The 12,521-nt window shown below is 43.7% G+C and overlaps 2 protein-coding genes and 1 non-coding gene across 5 annotated transcripts; 1 reads left to right on the forward strand and 2 right to left on the reverse strand.

Annotated features, from left to right (window-relative positions):
• The first annotated feature begins 1,128 nt into the window (after nt 1-1,128).
• Nucleotides 1,129-5,844, forward strand: mospd1 (motile sperm domain containing 1). Of its 2 annotated transcripts, none has more exons than XM_069170450.1 (6): nt 1,129-1,236; nt 3,280-3,577; nt 3,688-3,763; nt 3,971-4,203; nt 4,873-5,037; nt 5,154-5,844. In XM_069170450.1, exons 2-6 carry the CDS (start codon nt 3,424-3,426, stop codon nt 5,183-5,185), a joined length of 660 nt encoding a protein of 219 aa, XP_069026551.1. In that variant the 5' UTR covers nt 1,129-1,236; nt 3,280-3,423; the 3' UTR covers nt 5,186-5,844. The 2 variants fall into 2 exon arrangements, with proteins under 2 accessions (XP_069026551.1, XP_069026552.1); XM_069170451.1 differs by having other exon boundaries at nt 4,876-5,037.
• A 323-nt stretch (nt 5,845-6,167) lies between these two features.
• pabir2 (PABIR family member 2) lies at nt 6,168-11,978 on the reverse strand. Of its 2 annotated transcripts, none has more exons than XM_069170449.1 (10): nt 10,966-11,978; nt 10,728-10,806; nt 10,585-10,638; nt 10,133-10,176; nt 9,955-10,009; nt 9,500-9,601; nt 8,921-9,006; nt 8,586-8,650; nt 8,281-8,377; nt 6,168-7,898 (listed from the first exon to the last, which is right to left on the reverse strand). In XM_069170449.1, the coding sequence occupies exons 1-10, from the start codon at nt 11,088-11,090 to the stop codon at nt 7,760-7,762; spliced, it is 846 nt and encodes a 281-aa protein (XP_069026550.1). In that variant the 5' UTR covers nt 11,091-11,978; the 3' UTR covers nt 6,168-7,759. The 2 variants fall into 2 exon arrangements, with proteins under 2 accessions (XP_069026550.1, XP_069026549.1); XM_069170448.1 differs by having other exon boundaries at nt 8,281-8,380; nt 10,966-11,977.
• LOC138211805 (small nucleolar RNA U109) lies at nt 9,698-9,856 on the reverse strand. Its single transcript, XR_011179362.1, has one exon. It is a non-coding gene; the product is annotated as a small nucleolar RNA U109 (small nucleolar RNA).
• Nucleotides 11,979-12,521: the final 543 nt, after the last annotated feature.

The following is a 12,521-nucleotide window of genomic DNA, read 5'->3' on the forward strand; positions in this document are numbered from 1 at the left end:
GCTATTGGCCCTCGTATCCCGCCCCCCATCCCGCTCACACACACACACACACACACACACACACACGCACACACACTATCTCTCTCTCTTGCTAACTCCCTCTCCTTTCACTCTTTTGATGCGTTCAAAGGCCCCTCAAAAGGTCCGTCCTTCCGACTCTGAAACACAACAAGAACACGTGGAGTTACCTGACCCAACCAAGTAAACAAAAATATGTAATAAGTTCACGTATTTAGATCTATTGTCATGGAGACATACATGCATGTTGTGCTGCGATGGCAGACTCCAGATAAAATGTATAATTTAAGTCAGAAACGAAAACTGAAGTGGACATTTAACACACAAAGCCAAAACATTGTATTCGAATTTTAAAAGTAATTCTCGCCATCAAGCCTCAAAATTAAAACAAATATGTTTACCCCCTTTTTCCATTTGGTTTGGCAGTTCAAAATTATAGTACATCTGACAGCATCGCATTGAAGGGTGATGTGCCCTTGATGAGAACATTTCCTCAAAGATTACCTGGTACAATACCAGGTACAAGTTTCTTTCCTGGGCATATTTGTCTGCTTAAAGCTATTACTTTATTGTAGTACAAAATTCCTTACAATTACATTTGTTGTTTTCATTTTAAGTCTTTGAAAAACAGGTTGCATGGATGATAAATATGTTTTCCGGAATGATTAATTAACACAACATACTAAAACGATTCTATATGACTGAAAATGAAAATGAAAATGAAAATTTTTATGATTTAAAAACATTTCTGTCTGTTGCAGGCCGAAATAGCCCGATAAACAATGATATCCTTGCGCGAGGGTGAAACACTAAGACAATTTGGAGCTATTTTGTACGAATAATTTGATTTGATTACAGTTAAGAACTCAAAGTATGACGTCAATAAAACTGAATATGCTTGGCTTATGTGGGGTTTAATAGCATAAAACAAGTTTCACACGCCCTTATTTACGTGCTTTCCAAGCGGCACGTTATGAAATTATGATGTTACTCCGCATGCTTAGACAACATCTGACGTCCGTACGTCGCCTGTTCGCCCTCCGCCATCCCAGAATGCACCGCGAGCTCTGCAGTATAATTATTCACAAAAAAAAAAAAAAGAAAAGAAAAGAAAAAAGGAAAAAGGTCTGAAGAGAAACAACAACAGGGTGGCAGCAGAAGCACAGACTCTTGCTTATAAAGCTCTGACCTTTCACGAACTTGCATGCTGGCAACAAGGTAAAGTCCCACGCTCGTATTTGTGTTGAGATAAAACAAACCTGTGCGGTCTTTGTTGTTGTTTTAATTAAACGAAGACAACGTTTATCAGCCTCAACATGGGGCTTTCACAGCCGGCTAACGCTAGCCGACACTATTGTACGACGTTAGCGTTACACTTAAAAGACGTGTCAGTGGCAGCGAGACAACATATAAAACGGTTAATAGGACTTAATGGTGGGACATCGGTGCGATATGTATGACTTCAATACTTCCGTGAGGAGCTGCTATGTGGTGTGTGTTTACGTCGTCGGTTTAAAGGAAGCGTCCAGCTCACGTCCTGCACGTAAGACAGCCGGAGTTATAACTTCACGACACCCGACACACCGGGCAGCGACTTCACCAACACGTTGCTGTCGGTGTCGTGAATGGATGGAGATCCTTTATATACGTGTGTGACGTCAGTGAGGGGGACAAGTGTTGCGACACCGCGAGCCTCGCTGCTCCTCGAGCTCCGCGAGACGTGTAAACACAACGAGTCACGTGACCGGCCACATGGCGTTTACACGCTCGTACCGTTCACCTTTGTTAAACTTGTACTTAACCTTCAGAGTTATACACCTTTCCGTTTTCCTTCACTCGTTGGAAGTCGTCCCCCTTTGCAGGAGTACTAGTACATACTTAACAAGAAGCTGCTGCACTGAAGGGTCAAAGGTTATCGTGTGTGTGAGTTAGTGTACAAACATGCCCAATTTTTTATTGAAATCCTATCAATATTGTTGTAGGTCCCAAAAATGCAGTATTAACTGGGTTTTAGTGTAAACCTTTGGAAGTAGGGCTGTGAATAATAATCATTTTTAACGAATTGTTTGGTCTTTAAATTATCAGAACATGGTGAGAAAGGTTGTGCAAAGCCCAACGTGCTGCCTAAAATGTCTAGTTTTGTCCCGACTAACAATCCAGAACTGAAACATTTGGTTTATTATCACTGCAGACTAAAGAAACTAGAAAAAAAAAAATCATATTTAAGAGAATATAATCAGATATTCTTAATTTTTCTACAACAAAAATATGACTCAAAATCGATTGATTATTAAAATAGTTGGGGTCTAATTTTCTGAGTATCAACTACTCGATTACTTGCATCATATGAAGCCTATGAGCAGCATTGGAGCCGGCGACACCAACAGACTTAACAAACTGCTTAAGAAGGCTGCAAACTGGACAGTCTGGAAAAGGTGGTGGAGAGGAGGACGCTGAGGAGATCGTTCCTGATACAGGAGATCATTCCTGATCCAGGAGATCGTTCCTGATCCAGGAGATCATTCCTGATCCAGGAGATCATTCCAGATACAGGAGATCATTCCAGATACAGGAGATCATTCCTGATACAGGAGATCGTTCCTGATCCAGGAGATCATTCCAGATACAGGAGATCATTCCTGATACAGGAGATCATTCCTGATCCAGGAGATCATTCCAGATACAGGAGATCATTCCAGATACAGGAGATCATTCCTGATCCAGGAGATCGTTCCTGATCCAGGAGATCATTCCTGATACAGGAGATCATTCCTGCCCGCTGCAATAAGACTGTACAATAACTCACCTCTGGCAAAATCCATCACACAACAATAACACCCTGGCACTGCTGTCTTGTATGTTGTTTTGTTATAATCCATTGCACTGTTGTTTAGGTTTAGGTTAGCTTAGTTTAGTTTATTTAATTTTATTATATAGAATGTGCTTTTTTTTTTTTTTAATTATATTACATTTTTTGCCCTGTATATGCTGCTGTGACATAAAAAAAAATTCCCTCTGAGGGATTAATAAAGTATCTATCTATCTATCTATCTATCTATCTAAATACAGTATATTTAGGTGCAAAGTAACTAGAAAGCATCAGATGCATAAATAAATGAGATAAAGCATGTAATGTGAAACATGTAGTGGAATAAAATATTGATGTGTCACAAAATGGTAATGGGGTGCTCCGTTAGTGCCTCTTACTAAATTCCCTTTGTGTCCCCCCCCCCCCCCCCCCCCCTCTCTGTCTCTTCACAGTATCATATCATGGCCTTAAGGAGCTGAGAGAGGGAAGTGGCATTTCTACCTGAAGGGAGTTCACACAGCTTGATAGTTGCAAGAGAAGAGTGGGGGGGCCAGGCAGACCGTGGACGGGGAAGGGGCAGAGCTCAGCGGGAGCCAATGCAGCAGCAGCATCGACAGCCTGAGCTGGTGGAAGGAAGCCTTCCCGTGTTCGTTTTCCCCACTGAGCTCGTCTTCTACGCAGATGATCAGACGTCACACAAGCAGGTGCTCACCCTCTACAATCCCTATGAGTTCGCCCTCAAGTTCAAAGGTCAGTGAGCAGAGGAGAAGACGATCTACACGTGTCACTAGTTCGTGTTTTGTGAATTACTGCGCTCCAGATCATCCGGATAATTTGTGTGTTGTTTTCTTCTTTGTCAGTGCTGTGCACGGCGCCAAACAAGTACACCGTGGTGGATGCCACCGGGGCCGTCAAGCCACAGTGTTGTGTTGACATGTGAGTTTTTGAGACCTACGACTTTTTTGGACAGCGGTCGAAGGTTATTGTGTCATTTTCATTGGTGTTTTTTTTGCCTGCGTTGCTAAATCTTTACTTGTTGTCTTTGTTTGGCAGTTTTGCTTGTTTGTTTTCCACCAGCTAGTAGTTTTGCAGGTCACCTCTCACCCGGTTAAGCAGACCGTCTAACTTTCTGCGTCCACACAGAGTGATCCGACACAGAGATGTGCGGGCGTGCCACTACGGGGTGTACGACAAGTTCCGACTGCAGGTGTCGGAGCAGAGTCAGCGCAAGGCTCTGGGTCGCAAAGAGGTGACGGCCACGCTGCGTCCGTCCGCCTCACAGGAGCCGCCGAGCCCACGACCCCAAGACGAGGATCGCAGAGTCAAGGAGCAGTTTGCAGACAGCGAGTTTTTTGAGCAGACTGTATTTCAGACAGGTAGGGTGAAGGACTGTTCTGCGATGCACCACCAGATGGAGCCAAATGTTCATGAACTTCAACTTGTTGACATTAAGGGGAACGTTGATCATCACATCATTTTATGTCGACTTATCTCACTCCGTATGACAATTATGATTTAGTAATATTGAAGGTCGTAACCATCCTCTTGATCTCGTTGCTGACACTGAGTTACCGTTGTCTACACGGGATTAACAGTGGACTGATTCACTTAAAGTTGGAATGACAGAACTGGTTTTAATGTACACGTGTTGATCAAATACACTACAGCCGTACAATGACTGTTTGGATTTAAGGGTTAAATGAAGTAGATTACGTTATTTATCTTTATCCGCCAATAAGCTTATTGCACTTCAGTTCAGCATCATGAGAATAAGATGAGACTTTCAATACCATGGGATTGTATTTACATAGTTTTGATGTAAACTTTAAAAGTACAAATGGATTCTGTGCGGGGGGGGGATGTTTTTTGTTCAGCTGGCTGATGTTTGCCCGCCACCAGCACATCATTTAAATTCAGAGCAAAGGCCAAAGGCTCAGTGTATACAAACTGCATTTTTATCCCCAAAAAAATTCTGCAGCAGTATAGTTATATTTTCATACACACATGAGAAGAACCTTTTTGAATTTGTTTGTTTGTTCGTTCAGCAGAGAGCCGTCCTGTTGCTGGAGGTCCCAGTCTGCTGACGGTGCTGCTTGGGCTGGTGTGTATGGCCGCCCTGATGCTCCCCACGCTGGGGGAGCTAGAATCCACTGTGCCTGTCTACCTCCACTTAAGTGTTAACAAGAAACTTGTAGCTGCTTATGTTCTCGGTAAGTACAAAAAAATGCCAACTCGTGCCGTTGACTTTGCACTGCGTGTGAAACTTAATTTTACACTGCAGTGCTTTTGTTAATGAAATCACTTTGTTGAATGTACCCGATTTTAGGTCTTCTTACAATGGTCATCCTCCGCACATGAAGTGCTGCGAGAGCTGAGAGGAAGGAGAAATGTTCTCGCACACGAAGCCCTACGACGTTCAGCGAGAAGAGCTGACAGCGGGGGGACGAGGGTACTTCTTCGACGACCTCATCCTGAGGAATACATCTTAGAATATTTGTTTTCTAATCTACACGTTTGTGTTAATATATACGTTGACACAATGCCGACCTGATGCAAAGAGGGGGAGACCTGCAGTGTGTTGGTCAGAGTGGCAGTGTGAGTGGATGTGTCCATGAGCCTGTGAGGAAACATGAGGCCACTCAGTGTTGTTTGGGCCTCAAATTCTGTGTGTATTTGCCATTGTGTGACGGAACATGGTTAACGTGAGTGAAGGAATTTACATGCAAACATGTATATAAAGCCATTAAAATTTTGTTATGGTTTTCACCTGTAACCTACATTATGGTTGATGGATTTTTTTTTTTTTTTTTGCATTTCTTTTGTAGGCATTTTTAGTGTAGACTGAGGACTAAATGCAGTTGTTTGCATGTGTGGATACGTTACCTGAATGAGCTTTTATGTCATCAGCAGTAAGATACTTCTACATGTCACCAAAGGACAGATCTTCTTTTGAAGGAGGGCTCGCTTGCCGTACTATATCAATGCTCCATCAAACGTTTAATAAAGTCTCAATTACAGCTGTATTCTATTATATCTATAGATAGAAACTGCTTTTTTTGTTGTTATTGCACTTTACAAGTTGAGTCAGGAGGCTGGAGATCGCACAACAGGACAATACAGCCTCTGTTAGCTTTGCAACGGTAGTTACTTAAAATAAAAAGTATCCCCCCTCCTGGAGGCTGCATGTGGCATGCTCGTGTACCAGTTAGTTCCAGATCTGTAAATAAGGTTCATCCCGTTTAAAAATATTTAAAACCGCTCCACAGATATAGTAACGAAATAATTTATGCAGTCCTGATGTCCGCTACGATGGCAATCACAAAAGACACGAGCACAGGCAAGGTGTTAGCCAGCTTGGCAAGATTACATCCTTCCCATTAGACATACAGCATAGCATCATCAGTTGCTAAATTCTTGGCCCAAACAGCACGAGTAAAAAAAAAAAAAATCATCTCGGAAAAATATCTTGTTGACAGCAGGGCACATTTTCTTATTTGTAAAAAGGAAAAGACATTCAGTGAATGAACTGCAACCACGCTTTTCTTTAAATTAAAGGGCACACGTCCATAAAATGATTTACAATCACTTCCTTTTAAGTACAGAAACAATAAAAGTTACGCAGCCACGAAGGGGTTCAGAAGTTTGAAGTTACACAGGTGGATACGGACACGGGCCATGACAACTGAAAGCAAATATCACAGTGCAGGCTGAACCTCTACAGACGGGATTCCTTGGGTTTGTTCCAAAGAGAAGTTTTACTTGTTTCCTGCTTCAGACTTACGCCGGCTGAAAGCTGCAGGATTGAGCTTCCTGTGCAGTAAGAAACAGTCTCTCCTCTCACAATGGTGCTGAAGGTTCCAGCAGTCAGTTGATTGTGTGGAAGTGACAACACAAATGGGTCACTCTCACTGGAGATAGAAACCTTTCACCAACCATTTCATAGAAACATTTTTTTCTTCTTCATAAATAAGAACACTTTGCCAAAAGAAAAAAGGTCTTTTTTTTTTTTTTTTTTTTTTTGACTTTTCATATCTACAAAACCCATCCTGACAAGAACTCAGGATACAGAGAAACCTTTAGTGTTGAGAGATTACTAGGAATGACCATCTTATTCCATCCATGATTTACTGCTAGCTGCTTTAATTGCTCATTCTGGGCAAATTAAAGTTGCAGCAAGTCATTCAGAAACTCGTCTTAACAGTCAAATTGAGGGGGGAAAAAAAAAATCACCACAGTCATCTGCTTAGTATAACAGAAAACCTCCATAGTTGTACCCCCAAAGAAGTTTCTGTTCTTTTACAAAGAAAACATTTGCTGTTGAAGACCTGTGTCTACATTCACCTCACAGCCAAACTCTGTATGACATCTGACAAGGTTCATATGTACATAATTACAAAACAGAGCAGAAAAACAATAAGTTAAATCTTTCCTTACAAAATCTGTGGACTGTGTAGATACAAAGGCCTGTGGACAGAAGTTTAGTTTTCCAGCACTAGAACGGGGAGATGTACACATCCAAACAGTCTTTTATTCGTCCGGTGCGCAATGTCTCTCCCTGGTGAGGGGAACTGGAAGGACAAGTTTGCAGGATGACCACTTAAAAAAAACAACCACATCATCACTATGAAGCCAAGCACCATCCAAGATCCTCAATTAGCAGCTGCTTCTCACAGTGTCTTCAGTCATTGCCAGTTTCACTCGGCTCACCTCCAACACACAAACTCAGCCATGGCTTTCGTTTTCCTCCGTTCGAACACATCGAGACCCTTCGTGAATGTAGCCATGAAAACAGCCGTTCAGAAGCAGACGTGGGAAACTCGCACTCAAACTAAATGTAGGCGTTGGTGAGGTGAAGGATCTGAGGAGAAAACTGGCTCCCGGGGGAGAGGCGTTATTTTCCCACCTTTTCAAGTGTCTCAAATGACCCCAAGATCATTTTGGAGACAAATCCTGGAGGGAAGCAAAGGGCGAGTTGCTGGATGAGGAAGGTGAGACTCCCTCCATTTTGCCCGGCGAGTCGGTAGAGGAGCCGACGCTGCTGAGGCTGCCATCCAGGCCGTCAGGAGAGTGACTGGAAGGGAAACAAAGGAGAGTTCAGAAGGTCTGCAGGCTGCCATTATGGTAACTGTGGCACCACTCACTCTGAAGGAAGGCGTTGCTGAAATCTCCCTTTTTCTTTTTCTCCCCACTGAGGTTAAAACACATCTAATTCACCTGAAAACCACTGCTGGCTAAAATATGCACAATAAGGTTCTCCGACATGACAACACGCCCGCTCACAGGGTGTTGCGTTGTGCACAGGCTACTTTGAAAGACACGGCCGCCAACTACTACAGGTGTAGTGCAAAGAATCACCTCTGCGGTACGGTGTTCAGTCGTTATTGGTGGAGTGAGGCTGCTCTCCTGCCGGAGCATCAACAGGAGGATCGTTATCTTCACAGAAAGTTTCTTACCAGCAACTGAGATCTGACAGGTTGGAGGCGTCGGAGGACAGCATGGTGGTGGTGCCCTGGAAGAGCCTCTTAGGTTGACTCTCTGTCTCCATCTCACCTGCTGAGGAAAAGGACATGACATTTAGAAATCTGTGACTGATATCAAAATATCCAAAAGTTTTTTTGTTTTTTTTTCTAATAGTCAGACATTACAGATCAATTTTGAGAAAATAAATGTGTCTGAAATACTCAACACGATGGCTCTAACCATCAATGAAATGACACGTGTAACAGTTATATATATTAAGGCATGTTAGCGATCTCACCTTTGCGTTTCATTGGTCCGAGTATGCTGGCTCTGATGCAGTTGATTGGACTTTGACTCCGTCGGCTGCAGAGTTGCAGAAAACACGCCGTTAAACCATTTTATTTTGAAATCCATCAACGACCTGTGGCCGTGAGCTGCAGTTACACATGTTCCTGCACACAGTCTGTCATCTTCAGATTTAGTAAGCTGCTACAGTCACATATAGCTATCTGAAGTAGCTGATGCAATAAATAACTACAGCATCTATTAGGTTTATTAATGTCAAGAGCAAAGTGAAACCTGCAGACGATTCGAAAATGGTTTAACTTCCCACACTATCAAAGTGCCGCTCACCTGAACCGCCGTGTTGGGCTGGGGATGGGGCTCGGGGTTAGACCATTGCTGCTCACGAGAATTTGTAGTGAAGGAGAGAAACACTGCTGCTTAAAAAAAGGGGGCAGAAACAGACAAAATGGCGATGAAGTCAACCGCACCAGATAAAGATTGATTATTGATTATCCTGCTGTGTTCATATATCTTTGTACAATTCATGTCAACATAGAGGAGGCAAATCTATATTGTATGAAACACTTTCCTTCAAAAAATGCAGCATTAAAGGAATGAGTCAGATGCAAAGTATGATTTCGATCGACCAGCATTGATGCGCTCGACACTAATTAAGAGAAAAAGTTGCGTTTTGGACGAGCAGCAAACTGAAAGGGACAAAGTTACCCAGAAAGCTAAAACAAAAGTTCTTGCTTTTCTGTTGCTAATAATTTACTTCCTGCAGACTGATGCACATACCTTCATTCATGAACATTATTAGGAGTTATTAAGTAAAATCAGGTTAAAGCAAACCATAATGCTTTAACTGGTCATCTGGTTATTTGGAGTATAATCAGGTGCATCCAAACACGGGGCGGTCAGACGTACCTTTTTTCCTATTCCTCTGGTGGGAGACGGTGCAGGAGATACAGGCACAAAGTCGATCCGCTTTGGAGATGAAGATGCTGACTTCTCCAAATCATTGTCACTCTGTGAACACATCACCAAACACAGACAGTTAGTGCTTTGCACAGCATACTGTGAGTCCACAGTACCACTTAGTCAAGTAGTAAAAAAAAAATCATTGAATGTGGGAGTATTATACTACCAACTCAGCCTGACCTTGAAAGGCTGGTGGCCCTGATAACTCCCTGGTGTTTCACTGTTAATATAGCATGTTTGTACGTGTTGTCCTCTCTATAGAAATAAAGAGGACACAAAAGGCCCAAGGGCCAAAACATGCAGAGGGACAGCACAGCGGCAATGACTTTGAAGGATCCCGAGCAACAATCAACAATACTTATGTGGGTTTGACACGAAACGTAGTAACGGGCCCTTTTTACCAGGCTGAGGCTTTCTTCCCAGGACTGGCTCATCTGCATGGCAGCTTGAACTTCCCTGTGTGCACAAAAAGATAAAACAGACAAAGATGAGGCCTGTTAGCTTTTCTCCTCCAACAAAAATAATGATTCGAGTTCATCTCTTCATCCACCGGCTGTGTGCCGAAATATGTAGCCTCACCGCTCATGAGCAGTTTCTCTGTTCATCACATCTACACCTTCTTCCTGCAAGAGCACAGAGGAGACGATGGTTATAAAGTCATGTTAGCTACTTTCTTTTCCTTACCGAGTCCTCCAATAGATTACAAATGCAACCATGTCATTCAGACTCAAAACAACAACTTCGATCTCTTCACAAACAAAACAACTGAGCTGTTTTTCACTTCTCTTGTGGAAATGAAATTCAGCCAGTAGTTATCATTTCCTCTGTAGGAGTCCGATACTACCGATTGATCAACTCTGGAAGATCGCCGGCCCTGTGAACTCCCAAAAGTGCTAGTCTTGCATGTTTTTTTGTTTTTTTTAGACAACATCACTCCCTACGGCTTGAGAAGGAGACGGTGGTCTGACATGCTTGTTTTCAGCATTATATGTAAAATCAGAAATAGCCACAACAGCAGATCTGTTCCTTACTTGTTTAATCTGATGAAGTCGGCTACTGGGGATGCGAATAGGTGACGATGGGACCTGCGGAGGATACGAGAGGAGAACATTCAATACTGTGTAATTCAGACATGAATTACCTGAACCTGCATGTGGTTAATAAAGTACCGTACCATGTTGGACTTGTTGACCACTGTGGTGCTATTTCTCCGACTACGTAGGACCTCTCTCTGGAACACCTGCGAGTTATCACTGCAAACACACATGTACAGCCTCCATCACGTGTCTGTTACCCATCAGCCAGAGCAATGCAGCTACTTCAATGTGTATAAAAAAAAAAAAGGAGAAACATATTCAATGAAAGATTTATTATTTTTGCTGTAAATGAATGTAACTATCATGTTGTATAACCTTAAGCCATTAATCATGGGTGCACTGTTGGATCTTCTCAGGTGTCCATCGGTCTGGACCAACGACGACGGGATCTCCAGATCCAGCTCCATCTTTTCTTGCGGCGTGATTCCCGAGTCGTTCATTTCTGATCAATAATGTCTGCGTGTCACCAAGTCATGAACTCAAAACGGCTAACCAGCTCCGTGATGTTACATGATCGGTCTGTTTGTTTGAAGAAGTGTTTCACCAGCCGAGCCGCCGAGAGCCGAACACACCGGAGGAAGTCAGAGGCAGCAGCGAGGGCCCGTCGTGAGGGGGTCCGGGTCCGGGGGCGAAGTAACACCGGCGATCAAACACAACAACTCCGTCACGACCAGTCCGGACATAAAACTACGTGTTGAGCATCACCGACCTGCGTTGATAACGTCGGTAACGTCGTGAGCGGCCACCGACCTTCCTGTTAGCGCGCCGAGGCTACATGCCGCACAAAGCCCACAACGACGAGCCTCCGACCCGCTGCGAGGCAGCGACGACCGGACCGACGCAAAAACTACCGCGACGTGGAAAAACACCGCTTCATGTTCGCGCGTGAACTGAGCTCGCGTTTAGTCCAAACCAGCCGGCAGGTCGCTGCGAGCAGAAAGTGAAGTGAAGCCTGAAGTCCGACGGAGGAGTCCAGCTTCAGCCTAGCCTAGCCTAGCCTAGCCTAGCCTAACGACGCTGGAGTCCAGCTTCTGCCTAGCCTAGCCTAGCCTAGCCTAGCCGGTCCAGCTACCGAGCCCGATGAGCTAATTAGCCAAGTTAGCCACAGTGCTATATCCAAAGAGAGAGGCCGGTTCACCCTTTCCACTCCACGTTCCTGTCCATCCGCCTGATCGTTACCACAGCCAGCAGACAACCAGGAGAGTCTGCTGTAAATGTTGCCCAAATTATCTACAGTTTCATTGTAAGTTTCTGCTGGACGCCGCCAAGACTGAACTCAAGTGATCACACAGCGGCTAGCTGCTAGCAGCAAACTACACGCCCCCTTTTTGACGTCATAAGCGCGGTCCAATGAAAAGGCTTCATCTGCCTCCTGTGCGTCCTCCACATGTATTTACTGTCCGTCTCCGGTTCCACCGCCTTCACCGTCCAGGTTAACCGGAGGATTCACGTACAAGTCGAGCCATGTCCTCTCGGCTACTGACTGTCTGACAAAATGTGTTGAGAATATTGACACGACATGTGTTTTCTGTTTGGTCTGTAATGATACAGAGGGATCAATGTGCCTTATTTGTATTCCTGATTTTAAAGCCAGTTAAAGGTGAATCAGATGACAACAGCGGGTCAAACATTCCTGGTTGTCATGATTATTTAGGACCGAACTAGTTAACAAGCGAGTTGACTATTCAGACTTCATTTTCGAGACAGAATAGAGTTGTTAGCTTCTTGACATGATGCAAGAACACAAACCAAATCACTGAATCGTTTTTTCTGGAGGGAAGTCATTTATGTTATGTGCATTACAACTGCATTTCCCTGTAGTAGTTGGATTTTACACTGAATACAGAACTTTGGAGTAACATCACTCCTCA

Source organism: Embiotoca jacksoni, unplaced genomic scaffold (assembly GCF_022577435.1).
Source record: "Embiotoca jacksoni isolate LCO1_2020_lvr unplaced genomic scaffold, fEmbJac1.0.p SCAF_5, whole genome shotgun sequence".
Taxonomy (NCBI): domain Eukaryota; kingdom Metazoa; phylum Chordata; class Actinopteri; family Embiotocidae; genus Embiotoca; species Embiotoca jacksoni.

What these genes read in the sequence shown, in the direction of transcription:
- mospd1 (XM_069170450.1), top strand. Translation starts at nt 3,424, where the DNA reads ATGCAGCAGCAGCATCGACAGCCTGAGCTGGTGGAAGGAAGCCTTCCC. An exon ending in GTTCGCCCTCAAGTTCAAAG is followed by an intron (nt 3,578 to 3,687) that starts GTCAGTGAGCAG and finishes CTTCTTTGTCAG; the next exon opens with TGCTGTGCACGGCGCCAAAC. An exon ending in CCACAGTGTTGTGTTGACAT is followed by an intron (nt 3,764 to 3,970) that starts GTGAGTTTTTGA and finishes GCGTCCACACAG; the next exon opens with AGTGATCCGACACAGAGATG.
- pabir2 (XM_069170448.1), bottom strand. Translation starts at nt 11,090, where the DNA reads ATGAACGACTCGGGAATCACGCCGCAAGAAAAGATGGAGCTGGATCTG. An exon ending in GGGAAGAAAGCCTCAGCCTG is followed by an intron (nt 9,602 to 9,954) that starts GTAAAAAGGGCC and finishes ATGTGTTCACAG; the next exon opens with AGTGACAATGATTTGGAGAA. An exon ending in CTGTCAGATCTCAGTTGCTG is followed by an intron (nt 7,899 to 8,280) that starts GTAAGAAACTTT and finishes TTTCCCTTCCAG; the next exon opens with TCACTCTCCTGACGGCCTGG.